At 44.0% G+C, this 21,084-nt stretch overlaps 1 protein-coding gene across 4 annotated transcripts in view; it reads right to left on the bottom strand.

The window, feature by feature from the left end:
• Positions 1-21,084, bottom strand: part of NEURL1 (neuralized E3 ubiquitin protein ligase 1) — a 93,962-nt gene that overhangs the window by 32,683 nt on the left and 40,195 nt on the right. Inside the window, exon 1 of one of the 4 annotated variants that reach the window (XM_074295497.1) lies at positions 10,923-11,091. The exons of the other annotated variants lie outside the window; for them this stretch is intronic. Coding sequence (XP_074151598.1) covers positions 10,923-10,956 — 34 coding nt within the window. The 5' untranslated portion in view covers positions 10,957-11,091. Of the gene's footprint in view, positions 1-10,922; positions 11,092-21,084 lie in introns of those variants that run through there. 4 annotated transcript variants of the gene reach the window in all.

Below are 21,084 nucleotides of genomic sequence, written 5' to 3'. Positions count from 1 at the left end.
CTTTATAGGGACCAGAGGGGAGGAGGGAATCACAGGATTTAAAACTGGAACTAAAATAACTGGTAGATGGCATTGGAATTTTAAGGCTTACAAAGTACTTTCCTTGCAATCTGCCATTTTAGCCTCACTATGGATATTATCCCCATTTTACAGGAGAAGAAACTTAAGTTGCCCATGGTCCCACATCTAGTTAAATGTCAGAAGCACCAAGTCCAATACTGTAACTACTATTCCACACTGCCTAAAAGTTCCACAGAAATCATTTGATCCAGAGTTTCTTAACCTTTTTATAGCACAGATGCCCTTTGGCCATCTGGTAAAGCCTATGATCCCTTCTCTGAAAAATATTTTTAAATGCATAAAATAAAGTACATATGATTCCAGAGCAAGCCAATTATACTGAAATGCAGTGAGGGGAAGGAAAGGAAAAGGGAATAAGCACTTAAGTATCTACAATGTGCCAGGCACTGTGTTAAGCACTTTTATTTTTAAACAAAATATTATTGAAATATTTTTAAATAAATTTACAAACCCCAGGTTAAGAATTTTTAATCTAGGTGAATTCATTTGTTTTAGATAGGAAGAAACTAAAGGCCAGAAGGTTAGGATAAGCTGGGGGTTTGGAGGGAAGCAGTGTCTAAAATTGGCTTTGTGCTGAAGGTAAGAGGAACAGACACAGTCACTCAAGAAGCCCCCAGTCATGTGCAGTTGATAGGACTTTCACATGGCGATCACAGATTTAGAGCTGGAAAGGTCCTTCAATACCATCCTTATTTTAACACATGAGGAAACTGACGCTGAGTAAGAAAAGAGTCACAAAGACCATAATTAGCAGGACTGAGATTTTAACTCAGCTCCTCTCACTCCAAATCCAATCTTTCAACAGCTATGCTGATGCTCTCAACCAACACACGACAGTGAGAGAAAAATGCTAAACTAGGATACTATAGGAGAGAGCAATTTGGGCTGGATGGTGTGGGAAAGCTTCATGAGATAGGCAGGATTTTCACTAAAAGCTTGGATGGGCAGTGGGGGGGGGGGGTAAGGAAGAGCAGGATGTGGATCTAAGGAGAACACCCTCTGGGTTGGAGATCAGTAATATTGGAAAAAATCTTCCTGAGCCAGATTGGGAGAGTTTTATAAGTACAGCAAGGATCCTGAACATGGGAATACAGTGTTTGCTACAACCTTCTGCTGGGCTATATCTGGCTTCTAAGATTGCTTCCAGTTCTTAATCTGATCTTAGAAGCCCTGGAGGGTCCCATAGCACCTTATCTTCCCTTCTTCCCCCAACAACACACACATACACACACACACACACACACACACACACACACACACACACACACACACACACACACGTGCGTTCGAATTCATTCTCCCACCTCCCGCTCCCTGGGTAACTAACTCAACTGCTCTGTCCCACAGGGAAAGGACCACCCTTCCCTCACTAACTAACACTGACAGCTTTACAAGCCTCCAGTAGCTTCCAGAGGCAGCTGGGGGTGAGGGCAGGGGTGGGGGCAGAGGATGGAGTCACCCATAGAGAAGCAGGAGAGACTTCTGCTGACACAATGGAAACTCTCTCTGAACTTCTCCCCAACTCCCCCCCAACCCAAGCCTACCCTGCCTACCTCAGAGAACTGGTGCACAAAGGAGGTATGATGCCCTTTGCAGAGCACATAACACTGGACAAAAATTATTCCTTATCCTATGTCCTTCTGTCCTAAGTCACTCCATCTATGTTTCTTGACCACCTAGGATCATGGCATTCAGAGCTAGGTCCTCAATGATGCTCTCTTCATTGGACGAGACTCCAATTGGAAGAGATTCTAATGACTTCCATGTAATCAATGAGAAAATTGGGGGTTCCAGAAGTGGAATACTATAATATATAGTATTAATACTATACTATAGTATGGTTGGGAAATAAACTCAAGTCTTCTGACTCTTCAATCCAATACTTCTTTCATCCTGCTGTGCATTTATAAGAAGCTGTCCTCAGGGAGCTTACATTCTAATAAGAGAATCAGACAGAGATAGACACAGAATCAACCTAATACAAAGCAGAGTGTGATTGGTAAAAGAACAAAGGGGAAAAATTAAAGAAAGAAAATGAACTTGGTTTTTTTGGGGGGTTGGGTTTTTGTTTTTTGTTTTTGTTTTTGTTTTTTTGTAATCTGGTCTATGATTTCATCACTATAGGGAATTCCTGGTGAGAAATTTCCTTGGTTTAATTCTGATCAACACCTTCTCAATGTATTGGGGTCCTGGGAATAATGAAAAAGGAAATGACATGCTCTTGGTCACAAAGCAGTTTTGTTTCAGAGAAAGAATTTGAGCCATATCTCCCTGACTGCTTCATTCCAGGCATTGTGCTAAGTGCTTTACAAATACTCCTCAGACAACCCTGAGAAGTAGGTGCCATCATTACTTCCATTTTACAGTTGAAGAAATGAGTCAGGCAGTGGTTAAATTGTTTACTTAAGATCACACAGCTTTTAAAAATCTGAGACCAGGATATGAATCCAGGTGTTCCTGACACTGCCAAGTTAGCTGGCATTTGAATTGATAGATAGAGAAGAAGAAAGTGGGGACAAATCATTTCAGACAGGGGACTGACATGACCAAAGTTACAAGAGATGGAAAATCAAGGGAAAAAATTCAGGGAAGAAGGACTTGAAGAGGACATACATTTATAAAGCTAAGTTGAGGCTAACTTGTGATCAAAGAATTTGGACTATATTTTATGAGCTCTTGGGAATCACTAGTGACTAACAGTATGAGACCTGAGGAGGCTTAATTTGAAAGTATATATTGGGTGAACTGGAAGGAGCTCACTTTAGACAGCTTCAGTCTTTTCAATAAATACCCTCTATTGGGTACAGGGGTTAACAGGGTCAGGGATTTGAAAAATTAAATAAGTTTTGATAATAATAGTCACTAAAACAGTCACTAATATTAATAATAGTCACTAAAAGATGTGTACAAGTCTTACAGCATAGTCAAAAATGCTCAACTGAGGTTGAGAGAGCATGCTTTTGTAGCACATTTGCTAGGCTTCCATGGAATAGCACATCTGTTTGCACATCTGCCCTCCTAGAGAGAACAATCAGGATATCAAAGAAGTCTTCTGACAAGTGATTTTATTTTGGAAGGGCTGATGAGCTAGGTTTCTGCCATTTATTCATGCATTCCATTCATTCATTTATTTATTCACGTATACATATCTATGCATATTTCTAAGAAAGTATTATAAGTGTTATGGGCAAGTAAGTATTACAGTGGAGAGAGTACCAGATCTAGTCATCTTCATGAATCAAGAATCCTCATATTCTTACTGATATTTGTTGGGCAAATTACTTAACCCTGTTTGCCTCAGTTTCCCTATCTGTAAAATGAACTGGAAAAGGAAATGGTGAACCACTTCAGAGCCAAGAAAACCCCAAGTAGGGTCATGAAGAGTTGGACATGAGTAAAAAATGACTGAACAACAATACTGTGTTATAAAAAGTAGAGAATGATGTGGGGGTAAGGAAACCTGGGTTCCAGCCCTCCCTTAACCTACCCAGTCACTTACCCACAGATAACTCTCTAAGAATAGTTTTGGGGAAGGAGCTGGTCTGCATTCCTCACCGGGAATGCCCTATAAAACCACAGGTTCAAGTTCAGTCCCAAATATACGTCAGTATATACATATATATATGTGTGTGTGTGTGTGTGTGTGTGTGTGTGTATGTATGTATATAGATATCATAGTATATGCACACATGTACATACATACATATAACATATACTGCATGTGTACATATACATGTCTGTGCATGTGTGACAGAGAGAGACAGAGAGATCTGTCCTGTGGTCAGGGCTAAACCAGCAGACAGTGACAGAGCTTTGCCCCTAGGCACTGACATTTTGAAAGTTGGGGTTGAGGTAATGTATTTCCTCCCCAAATGATCACCAACTAAGTGCCTTAGTGCCTTAGAGATTAGACTGGTGCTATAGGATGCAGCTGCTCCTAATTACCAACCCTGGGTCCCATCCCCATAATATCTATATATCCTGAGTATCACCTTCCTTCAATCAACTCTCAACTTACAATAACAAGTAAAAACCCTTTATTTCATTTGTTTCTCACAACAACTCTGGGAGAATACTATTTATTATCATATACACATTTTACAGATAAGGAAACTGAGGCTGAGAAGAGTTAAGTGAGTTGCCTAAAGCCACACAGATAGTAAGTCTCTGAGGAGATCACTGAATTTAAGACTCAATGAGTCTACCATTCCTTCTCTCCCCTTTTTATTAAATTTATAGAATGTCTAGTAGAGCTGGAATTGTTTCTCTTCCTGGAGGACAAGTTTATACCCACATAGATGAGCAGCATGCTCAGGACAGGATCACATTGTGAAGTGAAAGTCAGGTGAGTGTTGTGGGGAACGGACTCTGCCACAAACTCCCCATGTGACTGAACAAGTCACTCTAGGCTCAGTGTCCTTATCCGTAAAAGGATGACTTTCAGGGGCTCCTCCAGTCCTGAGCCTGTGATGCTATCAGACTGGACTGCCCAGAAAAAGGTTGGTTAGGACAGAACATAGAATCTCTACTTATCCCTGAGCTGAAAATTATGCACCACCACCCCGACTCCGCCTCACATCGTCCCACCATGGGCTTTTACTTGGGAAGAGCTGCTGACTCTTTTGCAGTCCACTCCCAGATTCTCCCAAAGGGAGATTCCAAAGCCCTGTTTTTCTAAGTGCTAGTGTGAGGTTTCTCTCCATGAAGTAAGTGTGTCTCTGCATGTGACATCCCACCTCATGCTGTCCGTGCCTGCCTGTCTGAGTGTGTATATCTCTGTCTTAGGTTTCATGTGTCAACATGAATCTCTGGGGTAGGGAGGCAGAAGAGGTGATCTATTCTTATCGTTCCTCACAATGGAGATGAAGGGAGTTGTTGAGAATCACAGAACATAGAATCTTAGAGCTGGTTAGGATCTTAAAGATCATCCCAAGCAGGCTCTTCATTTAACAGATGGGAGACAAGCTCCAAAGGGGGTCCAAGATAACACTGTTTTAAAGAGCCTGCTTATGTTACCATGACCACCATACAATACTCTGACTGGTTGTACTCCCAACACTGAATATTAAATGGAGGGACCTCCAGAGTGAGGGTGGTTGTTTGTTGCCCTTTGTTCTCTGCATCACAACTACATCAGGAAGGTGATCACTTGCAAGTGAATTGGATTGAAGTGAGGGAAGACTGTGCAAGGTCACCGGTCTCAGTTCCTCCCCCGGAACCATCTGGGCCCAGACCTAAGGTATCGATCAGAATGGCTGGAGATGGCCCTGGATGCAGTGGGAAACCTTGGCCTTTTTAAATGAAGGTCTTTTCCAGGCCTCAGTTTGTCTGAGGCAGCCACCCATTCACTGGTTAAGTCTAGGTAAGAATGAGGCAAAGAACGACCTTTTTTTACCTAATTAAAAAAATCAATCTGGGTAGTATCCAGATGAAGGCACATAGGGAAGGATGACGGGATGAAAGTAATACATTTAGTCGAGCATTAGACCAAGTGAGTACTTTGTAATTCCTGGCATCCAAAGACTATTTAATTTTTGTCTTTGTCTCCAGCATGATACTTGCTACAAAGTAGGCACTTAAATACTAGTTACTTATTAATTTATGCATTACCAGCTTTATGCCTGTGTTCATACCTTAAATGCCCTCCATAGATCTAAACCTACTTTTCCAGGTCTCATTCAAGATCTCCCATTTTTGATAAAATCAGAACGTTGCATTCTCCTAGCTAGAGGTCATCTCAGCTCAGTTGCCTAATTTTACATATGAGACTAAGGTCTGAAACAGGGGAAATAACGTCCTAAGTTACACGAAGAGAAAGTAGCAGAGCAGGAACTCAAACACAAGCACTCTGGCACCCAAACTATTTTGTTTCTTTTGTTTTCTTTTTTTTTTTCTTAAACATTTTTATTTAAAATTTTGACCTCCAAATTCTATTCCTCTCTCCTCTCCTTACCCCTCCTTGAGATGGCAAACAATCAGATATAAACTTAGGCAATTCTATCCAATATTTCCATATTAGTCACATTGAAACTACTTTCACAAAGTCTTCCTGCACCTTCCTAGTCCACGATGATTGGCCCTTCTCTGAGATGACAATCAGATCAACAATCACTTATTAAGCACCTGTTGTGTGCAGAACACTATGTGGAGTTTATATAAGCATAGTCCCTGCCCTCAAGGACTATACAGTTTAATACTGGGCTAAGACACTAACACAGATAGATTGGCACAGTGTACTATAAAGTGTTACATGATAAATGTAAGAGTTACAAAAGAAAGTGGGCAGCTACGTGGTGCCATGGTGCACGGAGCGCTGGGCCTGGAAGCAGGAAGCCTCATATTCCAAGTTCAAATCTGACCTCAGAAACTTAATAGCTGTGGGACCCTGGGCAAATCCCATCACCCTATTTGCTTCAGTTTCCTCATCTGTAAAATGAACAGGAGAAGAAAATGGCAAACTGCTCAATATCTTTGAGAAGAAAATCCCCAATGGGGCTATCACAGTCAGACACAACTAAACAACAGAATTTGGGAAAAAGAGAAATAAAATAATATAAGTAATAAAACTGCAAAGGAAGAGTGGCAGAGGCTCCTAGAAGGCCTTGAATACTAAGCTAATTGAATACTATCAGTACTACTCAACTGGCACTTAGCACATAAACTGGGTATCGGGGAAATAAGAGATCTGGGAACCTTGGAGACCATCTTACTCAACCTCCTCATTTTTGGATGAGGAAAATGAGGAACAAAATGGTTATCTGACTTGCTCAAACATAAAAAGCAGAAGATTTGAATCCAGGTCTTTGTCTCCAAACCCAATGCTTGTTCCAGTTTGTTCAATTCATGAAACATTTATGAAGGTCCTGAAAGTCCTGCCCCTGTCTCCTCCCAAAGACTCAGCATTTCATGCTTCCCCCCAAAGGGCAAGCATTGAGTGGGCAAATAAGAGACCTTCAAATAGATTTGCGAGCTAATCAGTTCCCTCTTTCCAGACACAAAGCCAGTGTGGGCAAAAGGCCCTCTCTGAGCCTGCACATACATACAAATATAGACATACACATATGCACACACCCCCATGCACACAGACACTAATGCTTGCAGGTGGAAGGGTGGGGAAAGTGGGGCCTGAAGATGGAGGAACAGGGAAGCCTCGCAGAGACTGTTATGGGTTGCTGGGAAACGAGTGACTGACCAGACCCTAACTCCAGAGCCTTTTGATATCCAACCAGTTGCTTTTCCCAGCTGGGAAAATCCCATATCATATCGAACATGTGTGCTCTTCTAACCATCACAGGCCCGGACCTGTGTGCGTGGATGTGCAAATGAGCATATGGATCTGGCTTGGCTCTATGCATATCAAAGCCTGGGTGAGGAGATTCTAGCCCAGATTCAGGGTTCACTATGAGGAGTCATGGGAGGAGACGACCGGGACTGGTGGAGAAGAGACCTCATCTCCATCCCTCCTCCAAGCACCCCATTCTGCAGAAGTCCAGCATGGAACTGCTGATAATGCCACGTGGATGGGATTCCAACCTGTGTTCCCTCTCTCTCTGGTTCAGCTTTGCCCGTTTATGCCCATTATGCACATGTACACACACACACACACACACACACACACACACACACACACACACACCTGCATCAACAGGCACACACAGAGACCCTGACAGATAGACACAGACATATAGAAAGAAATGCACATACAGACACAGAGAACCATCACACACATGAATACACACACATATACACATACACAGAAGGCCTCTTTCTAATCTATTAGTTTTACCCTCATGGGCCACAAAAAATAAAAAACAAGATTCAAATTAAATAAAACCCTCAATCCTCAAACCCCAAGTCCCATTATGAAACTACAATTAAGAAAATATCTTCAGTAAACAAGCCTTAAAGGCATCCAAAATTCAATCATTTTATTACTCCAAATCCACAGTGAGGAAGGGCAAAAGCATTGGGAGAAGAGGAATAAACAAAGCAGCCCCTTCCCTGGTTCCTACCCCCCTAGCCCTCCCTGCTCCCTTTACTTGCTCTGCGTGTCTAACATGGGTTTCTGGGGGTCAGCAACAAGCTGAGATTCTCCTCCCTTCTCCCCTTCCCCTCCTCCTCCTTACACCTGCCCTTCCTCTCTGCCAGCCTGCAATCCCCACACTTTCTATCTTTATCTCTCCTTTCTTCTTACCTTCTCCATCTCTTCCCTCCCTTCTTTCCTTTTCTTTTCACTTTTCTCCCTCTTTTCTTTCCTCTATAATTCCCTTGGGTCAATATTAAGAACCAGCCCAAAAGCTTGGCTAACCAAGCAAGGACTATGTCTAAGGAAAATGGGCCCAGAACTGAGGGAAAAACCAAGGGGACCCAGAGACTTGGTAGTGAGAGACTGAGGAAGGAGAAGGAAACAAGGATTTATTAAGCACCCACTATGTGTCAGGCTGTGCTAATCGTTTTACAAATATTTCATTTGATAAGGAAAATTGGGCTAAAGTGGAAGGAGGGAGAGATGCTGGAGGGGATGAGTGACAAGGCAAAGGCAGAAGAGGCTCAGTGGAGGACAAGGGGGCACCTGATAGCCTCCACTCCAGGAGGCTGAAATCCCCAAGCTAGTAGCAGCCCCTAAATATGCTTCTTGTATCCAGGATAAGGCGGCATCTGAAAAAAAAATCCCCTCCTTGAGCCTCTCAGTCTGATCCCCCAGCTCCCACTTTTCCTGCCCCCCCCACCAAAAGCTGACTCTGGGAAGCCCACCCTTTCTCTATCTCTCAGTAGGCCTCCAGTCCTCAGAAGTCCACTTCAGCAAGGCCCTTCCACAGCAGAGGCCCTTATACTCCTGTCACAGCGGGCCTGCTCTAAAGCTCCAATTACTTCTCCTCCCATCTTTGCTGGGGCCAGAAACTGATCTACAGGGTTTGTCTGAAGTCTCAATCCATAATGGGCCTTCAAGCCAGCCAATGACCCTATGGCCCCTGTGCCTCTGTGGGTCTTTTGGGACCAGGGACTTCAGAGAGGAGACCTACCTGCCTTACATCTTGTTTATCTTGTTCTTCCGGCTCTGGGAGCCCCCACTCCACCGGCCAAGAGCCAATCCCAAGCCGGCCCAGCCAGAAGGGGTCTGGGCAGAGGCTTCTGGCACTGTCCCCTTGACTAGCTCCTGGATTCTGAGTCTGCCAGGGCCACCCATCTGTCACTTTCTCCTTTCCAACCTCAAGATTAAATTCATTGCCTTTTAAGAGAGCCAATCATCTGTGTTTTTCTCTTCTCCTCCCTGTCTTCCTCCCCCCCCACACCCCAACCAGCTTTTCCTTTTCTTGTTAGAAATTAAAACTCTGTGGGCTTAAGACTTTTAGAGAGAGAACAGAGCTGGAGGGAAAGAATGTCCAGTCTAGAAAGAACCGACGGTGATTGGTCATGTCACTTTACCCCTCACCCCATCTGACCCCTGTTCTTGTGCCTTTTCTAGGGAACTGGTGGAAGCTTAAGAAGCTAACTCCCCACCCCCCACCTCCACACCTATCTGGCTTTCCCATTGATTTGATCCTTAGCTCTCTCTGTCGGAGGCCACTGATCCCATCTGGCCCAGGAGAGTTGGAATAAAATAGCCAGCCAAAAGACCCAAAGTCTGGTTCAAAACACGGGACAGGGAAGGCCGGCTTAAGCCCCTTGGGGTTAGGAAAAAAATAAGCTTATAAACTCAGCTTTGATGACAAAACATAGGGCTGAGGTGGGGGGGCATCCTTCCCACAGATGATACACCACCAGCCATGTTGCCACCAAAACAGCAAAGGACTTACAGGAAGCACTGTGGAAGCCCAGGATACCCTGGCACAGCCTGGTCCAGCCCAGCTGAGCCTGAAAGTGCCCAGGGTGGCCAAGCAGATCTCTCCTTGCTCTCAAGGATGGCAGAGTCAACCTGTCCAGAAGACTCCCAGAACCATGAACCACATTAGAGAGTCTTCCCAACTTGAAGACGATCCAAGCAGAAAAAGCCAAGCCAGGATTCAGGGGCTGGGTCAGACTGGAGAGCCAGGAGCTGCCAAGCCCGGGCAGAGATGGCACAAGCTAGCTGCCCTCCGTCTGTGTGGGTGTTTTTAGAAACAGGGCCCTGGAGTTTGGTTCGTTTCCCTGCCCAGTGAGCCCCCCCTGAGAGAGAGCCTCGGACCTGTCCCCTTACAACATGCATGTGGACACGAGTGCACATACCAGCATGCCCACACAACATGGGCATATACCAAGCCCGCTGCTAGTGCACATCTTCAGGCAAACACCCTCAAACCTGCCTCCACAGCCACACACACACAGATACGAGTACTCCCTCATGTCCAGGCAGCGCAGCACAAGGCCTGACACCCATCTGTCCCAAGGTCCTTTGGTTCTGTTCCATGGGTATAAAATGCCCAGGAACTCTCACCGCCCTGAGAGGGGGCAGAGAGACAACATGGGGGAGGTAAGACGATAAGGAGATTTGCGGGGCCATCTGTCTGCCTGCCTCTGGGCTGGTGGCTGCCAGGGGAGCCTGGCCTTTTCCTTCCCTCACTCTCCCTCTCTGCCTTCACATTTCCTCTTACCCCTGGATCAGTCAGGGATCTTCCCAAAAGCTTATCCCCCCAGCCTCTGTCACCAGTCCCCTGCCCTCTGCCACTGGTACCCAGCACAGAGCGGAGCAACTCCGGACCACGGAAAAGGCACTACAAGCACAGCAAGCCCTGGGCACACACGCTGCCCTGGGCCACCCTCCCTTCCAGAACCGGTGCTTTGCTACAGGGGACTGGGCTGTGCTGGGGGCTATGGGTCGGCGGGGGTGGGGGACGTGCTGCAGAAGGGCATCTGGTCCTTACCAGAGAGGGTGTTCCGGGTGATCTGTCCCCCCATGACCGGCCGGGTGTGGGCACTGCCCCCTCGGGGCCTCAGTCAGAGGGTGGGTGCTGGTGGGGACCTCCCTAGGGGCAGGTATGACCGGCAGCTGGCATCTCCCCTGCACTGAACAGCTTAGTGCCTGCTCACCAATACACACACACACACCCGCGAGCTAATGCACTGCTCACCGTCGCCAGCAGCTTCCACCCACTTTCAGACCCTCCCTCCTCCCTCCCTCCCTCTCCCGGTACAGGCAATAGGAGCTGTCATGTTTATTTACATAAGGAGGAGGAGACTGGAGTCTTCCTGAAATAGACAGGGAGCGCAGGGCCTTCTGTGGATGCAGCAGCCCCCTGGGCAGGAACCAGCCCCTCACACACCTAGCAGCTCCCCACAGAGTCACGTCCCGACCAGGCACACGCACACCTGCCCCCCACCAAGGCTCCCGCCCAGTTCCAAACACGGCCTCACACCCCGAGATAATGCAGCTCAAAGTCATGGGCTCCTGTGTGTACATACATTTACATAAATGTCACCCACGTACTGTCAACCCATCCAGAATTACAGCATCTTCAGGCTGGAAGGGACCTTAGGGACATGGAGACAGTCTCATACACACACACACTGCATCCATATGCGCACACACATACCCCATTGCATGCATCACAAGGAGTCTCATGTTTGGGTTCTCTCTTTTTCTCTCTCCCCCTTTCTCTTCCCCCATTCTTCCCTTCCTCTCTCTCCCTTTTTTCTCTCTTTCTTTCTCTTCACTCTCTCCTCCCTTTTTCTCTCCCTTGCTCTCTCCTCTTTCTCTCTCATGCTCTTTTATTCCTCTCTCCCCCTTTCTCTCTTCTCTCCCCCTTTTTCTCTCTTCCCCTTTCTTCACTCTCCCCCCTTTGCTCTCTTTTCTTTCTCTCTCTGCCCCATTTTTCCTTTCTTTCCTCCCTCCCTCCGTCTCCCACACTCTTTCCTTCCCTTTCCCACCCCTCTTTATCTCTCTTCTCTCTCCCTTCTCTTTCCCACTCTCACTCTCTTCACATACACACACACACACACACACACACACATGCGCGCACACATGCTTCCCCATCTTTACTACTATATTCTCAACAGAATCACCCCCAAGAACCAGGCAGGGTATTCCAAGGCAAGTGACTACTAAATGTGAGGAATAGAGTCAGGGAAACTGTGTAGGGTGGAGCCCCGCTATACCTTGGCAGAGGGCGACAGACATCAGAGACAAAGTGGGATTAAGAGACAGTCTAGAGCTCTTGCCCAGTAGAAGTCCTGAAAGAAAGGGGGAGAGAGGGAGCCTCCTCTTGAAGCCATGGCCTACCTGCACACGAGGGTCACTAAAGTAAGTTCACTCTGAACTTCTCTATATTCTTTGCTAAGATGGCAGTGACCTCTGCTGCCCCCTCCTCCAGAGGGTTCAGTGTCAACCAACAACAGATTCCTGGCCAGACAGTTCTGAGTTCTGAGACCCAAAAGGTCATTACCCACACATACACCCAATCTGTCCCCATCTAGCCCCCACCTCCTCCCCAGACTCAGCATAAGCTCTGGACTATTAGAATGTTTCCGGTTTCAGACTAAGAGAGAGGTTGAGTGGGTGAAAAATGGGAGCAGCTGCTCTGGGGGCAGAAGGCCGGAAAGGGCAGGATTATATTCTCAGATGGACGGTCCAGGTCACTCAGATGGACAGGATGGCACAAAAAGCTGAGTCAACTTTCTCAAGAGATGAGGAGAAATTAATCAGCCTTGTGGCTATCTTCCCTTCCCTTTGCCAAGGGAAGTAGGGAGGAGGGAGCATCAGGGCACAGGAGACTGATCCCTGGGAAAGGAACTGTCAGCCAAATCCAGGTAGGCAGGAGGAAAAGGATCCAATTTATTCATTATCCTGATCCACTTGCTGACCGCTCAGCCTGGCGATACAAGGCAATTTAGGAGCCAGTTCAAATAATTTCAACATGGGAATTTTTACACCTCAGAGTTCTACAAAAATTACAAATCAAGGCCTAATTTATTGTTTTGTTGATTGTCTAGACCTAAAAAAAATGAGGGAAAATTGTGAATAATGCAGATTACAATTAAAAGGGTAAGATATATCTATATGTATATGTATGTATATATACATATACACTGATATATTTGGAGAGCTGATTGTTAAACATTACTAGCACACAACAGATTATGTCTTGTGTTTAGGTGGCTAATGTTCCCATTCACCAAACATCCCTCATCCCAGAAAGAAAATCCTTCTGACACTGAGGCGAAACCAGTTGGGTCCATACTTAACAGATCTAAATATACACATCTCCATCATAATCACTGCTGATATTTATAAAACACTTTACCATTATTAACTCATTTTATCCTCACAATAAGTATAGGAAATAAGTACTTTTCTTATCTCCATTTTAGGGATAAGAAAACTGAGGGAGGCAAAGGACTTACCCAGCCTCACATTACTTTACAAGTATGAACTCATTTTATCCTCACAACAACCATAGAAAATAAGTGCTTTTCTTATCTCCATTTTAGGGATAAGAAGACTGAGGGAGGCAGAGGACTTGCCTAGGATCACATCAGTAATGAATGTCTGAGGCTGAATTTAAACTCAGATCTTCCAAATTCTAGTCCAGCCCTCTATCCACAGCACCACCTTGCACACATGAACTCTGCCCACATATCTGCCTTGATAGGATTTATATAAGCCCTTTGAGGACAGGACTAACTGTTTCCTTTTTAATTTTGTACCCCCAGAACAGTGCTGGCACATAATAGGTGTTTAATAAATGCTTATTGATTTGCTGACTGATATATCCATACATTCTTAAATCCGTTTTTTAAAAAAATCACAAATGATTTCAAGTTTTTGTCCTATCTAAATTTTTGTTGTTGCTCTTGTCCAGTCATTCCAGTTGTATCTTGACTTCTTCTAACCCTATTTGGGTCCTCATTTCTTGGCAGAGATAATAGAGGGGTTTACCATTTCTTTCTCTAGATCATTTAACAGATAAGGAAACTGAGGCAAACAGGGTAAAGTGACTTGATCAGAGTCACACAGCTCAGAGGTCAGAAGCCACATTTGAACTCAGGTCTTTGTGACTTGTCACCTACCTGCCCCCCTACCAAAATTAGATACGGGCTGAACATTGTCTTATGCTTCTGGATCTGCCTAAGGTCTACAGCAGGGCTAAGTCCTGAGTATAATATTAACACACACACACACACAAACATATTTATTAAGTAAGCACTTTCTGTTTGCAAAGTACTGTATTGGGGCTAGGAGAGATGAAAACTTGTACATAAATTAAATAGTAACAACCCTCAAGAAGTTTTATGGTCCAGAGGACAATAGGGGTTCTAGAAAGATTTGTTGAATATTATTAGTATTTTGCCTAGACTTGGGATTTATTGGTGTAAAGAATTCCCGGGGGGAGTGGGGAATCCTCTACAAAAGCACATCTACATCTTATAGTCTAGGAGGGCTACCTTAGATCCCAGAGGTGACTTGCCTTATTCAGTATGAATACAATATGAATCAGAGGCAAGCCTTAAAGTGAAGGCTCATTCCTCTATCCACTAAACCACACTCCCAAGTCACTTTCGGGGAATGAATTTGTTATTTCTTTGGTTCAAGAAACTCCAGGAGGAGGAAACTCCCTCTTCCGGATGTAAGCCAGCACCCTCTTTGCAATTTATAGTTAGAAAGTATCAAAACTCCATGCAACACTGGAGAGGGCTAGAATCAGATTGAAATGTAACTGGGAACAAAATAAATAAAAATACAATACAACATGGATAATGTTAATTTGTGGTTTTCTAAATCAGTATGTAGCCCCAAAGACTAGAATCTATTTGAGTTTAGAATTTAGAAATAAGAGACTAAAAGATTCAGCCAGGATCACACAGCAAGTATGTGTACAATACAGCCCTTGAACCCATCTCTTCAAGACTGGCTCTCCATCCAATCTGCCATGGCTGCCAGTTGTCATTATTGTTACTATTATCATTAATTGTGATTAATAATAATAATAAATTATTATTGTTATGACACATATTGGCTGTGACCCTGAGTAAGTAACTCTCTTTCTGGTCAAATTGGACATCATCCCCCTCACCCTACACTCTGTGATCCAGTCAAATTGGTCTTCTCTCTGTTCTTCACACATAGAACACTCCACTTTCCCCCTCCAAAGCTTTGCACTGGCTGTATTCCCATAGGTCTGGAATGCATTCTTTCCTTACTTCCACATCACAGAGTCCTTCTCTTCAAGGACTCACGCATCATCTTCTATATGAAGTCTTTACTGTCCCCTCCCTCCCCAAACATCCTGTATTCAACAAATAGGTGTATATTTGCATTTATTCATGTAACACATATATGTGTAAATATGAATATATGTGTGTACATTTGTCCTTCCCTTTACAGTGTAAGCTCCTTGTGAGTAGACATTGTTTCATTCTTTGTACTCACATCCCTAGATATGTCTAGCACACTGAAGACATTTAATAAATACTTGTTGATTGATTGATCTATTTCAGGAGTTTCTTCACATGGGAAATTACCTATATCAGTGAATATTCTTATAAACATTACTTCATTTATGCAGTTCTATACATTTTCTAAGGGGCTTTCCCATACATTTTCATCTCCTTTCTGCCACATCTCCTTGCTGGAGATAAAACTAGATTGATTGACCATCATCACTGCTTCCTTCTCCAAGACTGAGCAAAAGCAAACCTTTACTTTCCCTGAGGGACCCTTTCCCACCTTTCTCTCCTACAAGCTTCCCTTACCAGAATATACCTTCCATCCTCTTTCAGAGGAGTCTGAAACTTGGGGTTCACTTGCCTCTTCCATCACCCTGAACCCTTCTCTCTTTTACTCAAAGAAGCAAGATTTGCCTAATCACAGTGGGAACAGGCTAGATATGGCAATTACTATGAATTCTACTATGAAAATACATTATACCAATAAGAGTGAGATTTTTGAAATGACATCTTGAAAATGAAACTAAAGTAGACTTGGTAGGGACCCTTCTCTTTAAGAAAGACTGAAAGAAGAAACCTTACAATCCTGAGACCCACCTGTGGAGTCAGAGATTATCTTGGCCCTATTCTTCTACAAATTCCCAGAGGATAGGTAGGTACCACATTATTATCCCATTTTACAGATGAAACAACTGAGAACAAAAGAGTTAAATGATATATCTAGCTAATTAGTGATGAAACCTGAACTACTTGAACTACTCAAGACTCTTCATTTCCAGTTAGTCTCAGTTCAATTGAAATAAAGGAAGAAGAGGAACTTGATCACAGGAAGGAGTGGGAAAAGACAGAAGATATACTTAATGTAAATATCCAGAGAGATCCTCAGGACTTTGGACGGTGATGGAGGAAGGCCTAAGTAACAATGCTATCTCCAGAAAAAAACATGGCTATTATTTTATGGAGACTAGAACAGAGCTTGGGATTTAAATATTTATTCATTTTTAAAATCTGCAACAAAAAATGGTCTTTGTCAATGAGTCATTTGAAAAAGCAGAGGCCTTTCTTCTCATTTCTGCTGGGCTAGAGTGCAGGGCTACTAACCTTCCATTTCTGCTTCTCCTAAGATCAGGCCAAGAGCCAATGCCCAGATCTGCAAAGGTAAGGTGGTTTCTCTGACAAGGACATCATTCTGGAGACAGGTGTCCCATCAGTGAGAGCTGCCACCAGTCAGTTCAATGAAGAAGAAGCAAAGGACAATGGTCCACGGGGATATAAGAAGCAACTTGAAGGTCTTCTGATGTCCTCAGTTCCAAGCATGGCCCCCTCAGACATATATATGTACACATACACACACGTATATGCCATATGTACACATGCATCTCCCCAAATACACTCACACATGTCCATGGTTATTGATATACACATAAGCACAGATACTTCCTGAAAGATCCAACAGGGTGTGGCTACCCAGAGAAATTTCCACCCCAGCCCAACCCACTATGGCAAGTCTAAGCTGAGAGGGGGAAAAGAATCAGGATCGATTAGTGAACATTTTCATTTCTGCCACTTTTGGCCTTGGCATCTTCAGAGCCTCTGTTAATAGTAAACATTTGTGTGTGAAAACATCAACACTGATGGCATCTAAGAGCTTCTTGGTGGAGATGGTCCAGCCCAATCTTACCTACAAGCTTAGTAGCTGAAAGGGGATAGGAAATGGGATCAGAAGAAAGAAAAGGAGAGAAGGAGAAGAGGAAGAATGAGGAGGAGGAGGAGGAGGAGGAGGAGGAAGGGGGAAGGGAGACACAGAGACAGAAATGGGGGAGTGGAAGGGGAGAGAAAAAGAGGGAAGAGGGAGACACAGAAACAAAGAAGATCTGAAGTAGATATATGTTTTCCAATTTTGTATCTAAAGCAGAGAATATATGTTTTTAATGCAATTCTATTATTGTCAATTATGTATATACTATGTATATGTTGCATATACTAGCACAAGGCCCAAGAAAGAAAGATAAATAGGGAGCCAGCTTTAGTGAACAAAACAGTCTATCTAGAAATAGTAATTCCTAAAATATTGGATGATAATTCTTTGGGTAAACATGTTTATAATTTAATAATCTTGTCTTCACTGTAGCTTACTCAGCAAACATGGACTTTTAGAACACAAACATAACTTGACCAAATTACCAAAATTTTAATTAATTAAATTTTACTGTTTTGAACTTATGCCATAAGCCCATGGAATGGAAAGGGAAACAGAGAAGAAAAGCCTTCTCTTTATGAGAAGGAAGAAGGGGGAATAAGAACCATGTTCTCCTTGGGGAGCCCTTGTCAGGAGGGGCTGGGGAGAGACATGGCTTCCATCCTCAGTCTGAAGGAGACAGACACAAACACTGATACAAGACAGGAGACACACACCAGGGATGTGTAAACATAGGCATGACAGATTCCGGCTGTACATGCTAGAGAATTGGCTGGAGACTTGGGACTTTGTGTTAGAAGCCCATCTACAATAAGCCAGGACTCCCCTTGTTCCAACCCCAGTTTTTCTCATCCCTCCCCTTGGCCAGCCCCCTCAGGGCAGCCAAACCACATTCCAACTGCCTTGATTATACTAGCCCATTGGGTCACCCTACGGCTTCCATGGCTACACTGAAAGCTAATGGAACCCAGAGGGGCTAGGACCTCTCTCTAAGGTCTTCTGGCAGAGTAGCCACATGCAAATAAATAATCCCTCCTTTCCACCTCCACCCCCTTTTGTGCCTTCTTTTCCAACGGGAACTCAGGTCCTCCTCCAGAGTAAATGCAAGTGAGAACAGGTGAAGACAGAACAGCTGGTTTATTCCAGACCCTTCCTGTGGCCCCTCTCAGAAAACACTGTGACAACCTTGCTCTTCAATCTACCCCATAGTCTATCTCCCTCTTAAAAGACTCTAATTTATGGGACTCTAATCTCCACAACTTCAAGGACTATGATTTATCCAACTATTTAATAAGTTTTTTATTAATTCTGTTCCTAGTCAAGTTATAGGGAGATGGAGATGGTAGGGAGAGAGAGGTGGGGAGGTTAGAGGAGAAAGAGAGAGAGAGAGACAGACAGAGACAGAGAGACAGAGACAGAGACAGCAGGAGGAGGAGGAGGAGAGGAGGAGGAAGAGGAGAGGAGAAAAGGAAAAAGAAGAAAAATGAAGAAAAAGGAGAAGAAGAAGAAGAGGGGGGGAGAGACAGAGATAGGGGGAAGAGAGGGGAAGAGAGGAGGGAAGGAGAGGGAAACAAAACTAAGAGACAGACACAGAAAAAGGGAGACACAGAAAAAAGGAGGCAGATCCAAAATCTGCCCTCAGTGAGCATTGCCAGGAAATAATCATAACTGACATTTATATAGCTCTTCAATGTTTTCAAAACACTTGACCCACATTTCTCATTTGAGCTTCTCAAACACCTTGCAAGAGAGGTATTAAAAGGCATTATTAATGAAGCCTCCCTGAGTCTCAATTTTTTTCATCTCTAAAATGGGGATAAATAAGAGCATTTGTCTCCTAGGGTTGTGAGGATGGAATGACAATGTATAGAAAGTGCCTTACCACTTTGTATGTTAGCAAAGAATTGTAAACAAAGTAGATGATGCCCATCGAATGGGGAACAGTTAAAGAAATCCTGGTGCACTCATGTAATGATATATGCCTGTGCTAGTGAGAGTCTGAGACTAGATTGGAATTGGGGGCCTTCTTGCCTCCAGGTGCAGCGTCCAAGATCTACCACATCATGGTAGATGAGCAGCAAAGGTAGAAAGAAAGGAGGGAGGGAAGGAAAGGTCTGATACCCTCAGATGCCAAAACCCAGTGTCTCCAGAGAGGAAGTTTAGGGAGGCAAGTGGGAGTGACTCCAATCCATGAGATGCTGAGACACAAACTGGAAAAAGAAAAAACCCTGGGAAAGGCTGAGAGTGGGGATGAGGAGAACAGAGAGAAAGTAGCTGGCTTCAATACCTGTTCCACTCTTCTTCACCTAGACCTGGGGAGTTATCTGGAAAGAAGCCAGATTTGCTCTGAAGTGGTCAGAATTTAAAAAAAAAAAAAAAAAAAAAAAAAAAACCAGCATGGGGACTGAACATGTGCTCTCAATCTCATCAGATCTAACTACTAAGCAGCTAAACACAGCCCCCATCATCTCTTGTAGCAATAACCAAGATGGTTATTTTCCTGCCTCCCACCTCTGCTCAGGTACTCCCAGCTTAGAGTGTTGATCCCTCATCCTTCCCTCTCCCTATGGAAATCCTCCCCCAGCATAAGTATGTTAGACTAGGAGTACGGAAGTAGAGGGGTTGATTCCTCTGTGCACCCAAATTGCTCCTAGATGAATAGAGCTGGGTACTGAAGGGTTAATGCAGCCACAGAATAACCAAATAAAACTTCAGCTCCCACCCCCAGACATTTCCCTTCAGAATGGCTTCCTGCAGCTGTCCTGATCTCCCTATTTACATATTCAACCATTCACTCCTGGGTCTCTACCCCCTCCCCTTCTCCCTTCTCCCTTCTCCCTCCCTCCACTCAAGCTTCCTGTTCCAAGATGCCAGGCCTGAGACTCATGTCTTAGATTTTTCTCTCTGGTTGCCAGAGTCTCACATACTAAATAGCTTTAAGCAGGACTGGTCTTCTAGACTAGGGACAAGGACCAAGAACATAACAGTACCTATATGCTTCTTTGACTAGGAATTAGGAGCCCTGAACTTGAGCTTTTAGCAATGTGAGAGCTATTTATTGGCTGTCCAGGCATATATATCAAGTGGTTCTCTACCAATCAATCAAAAAAAAAAAATTTATTAAACACCAATTATTTTCAAGGCACTTATATGCTAAGATATAAAAATCCAAAGTCAAAAGGGGGATAGCCTCCATCCTTAAGAAAATCTAGAAATAAGGAAATAGCATATACAAAATATAGCAAAGATAATTCACTGGAAATTGGGGGATCAGCAAAGGTATCCTAAAGAAAGTGGCACTACAGGGCTGAGACTAATGGTAGAATCGAGGATGGAGGGCAAACCAGGTAGAGGACACGGCCAAAGCAAAAAATCAAGAGACAAGAAATGAAGTGCTGTGTATAAGGACTAGTAATAAGGTCGGATTCATTGGACCTGTATCTGAAGGGTGATGATGTATTATAATAAGGCTAGAAAGGCATGTTGGAGTTAGGTTGTGAAAAGTTTTAAATAGTCAAGCAGAGGAGTTTATTTTTGTCCTAGGTGATAAAAAATCACTGGAGTTGACCGACTAGGATGGAGGGAGTAGGGTGACATGGTCAGATTTGTGTTTTTTTAAAAATCACTTTGGAAGATAAGTGGAGAATGGACAAGACAAAGACCAATCCCTTATCAAGTAAAGTTACAAATTGGGCCAGTGAGATCATGCAGCGAACAACAGAGAATTGGTCCTACAATCAGGAGGCCCTGAGTCCAGCTATGTGATCCTGGGCAAGTCTCTTAACCCCAATTGCCTTGAAAAATAAAACAAAACAAAAAGATACTAAATATATTGCAATGGTCCAGGCAAGTGGTAGATATAAGGCCTGAACTAGGGTGATGGACCTACCTACCCTTGGAGTCCCATCTGAACTACCCCAAGACCTATTGGGAGGCATTTTTAT

The sequence above is a fragment of the Sminthopsis crassicaudata genome, chromosome 2 (genome assembly GCF_048593235.1).
Source record: "Sminthopsis crassicaudata isolate SCR6 chromosome 2, ASM4859323v1, whole genome shotgun sequence".
In the NCBI taxonomy this organism is placed as follows: Eukaryota; Metazoa; Chordata; class Mammalia; order Dasyuromorphia; family Dasyuridae; genus Sminthopsis; species Sminthopsis crassicaudata.
Note: the sequence above shows the minus strand (reverse complement) of the source record. Positions and strands in the feature narration are given on the sequence as shown.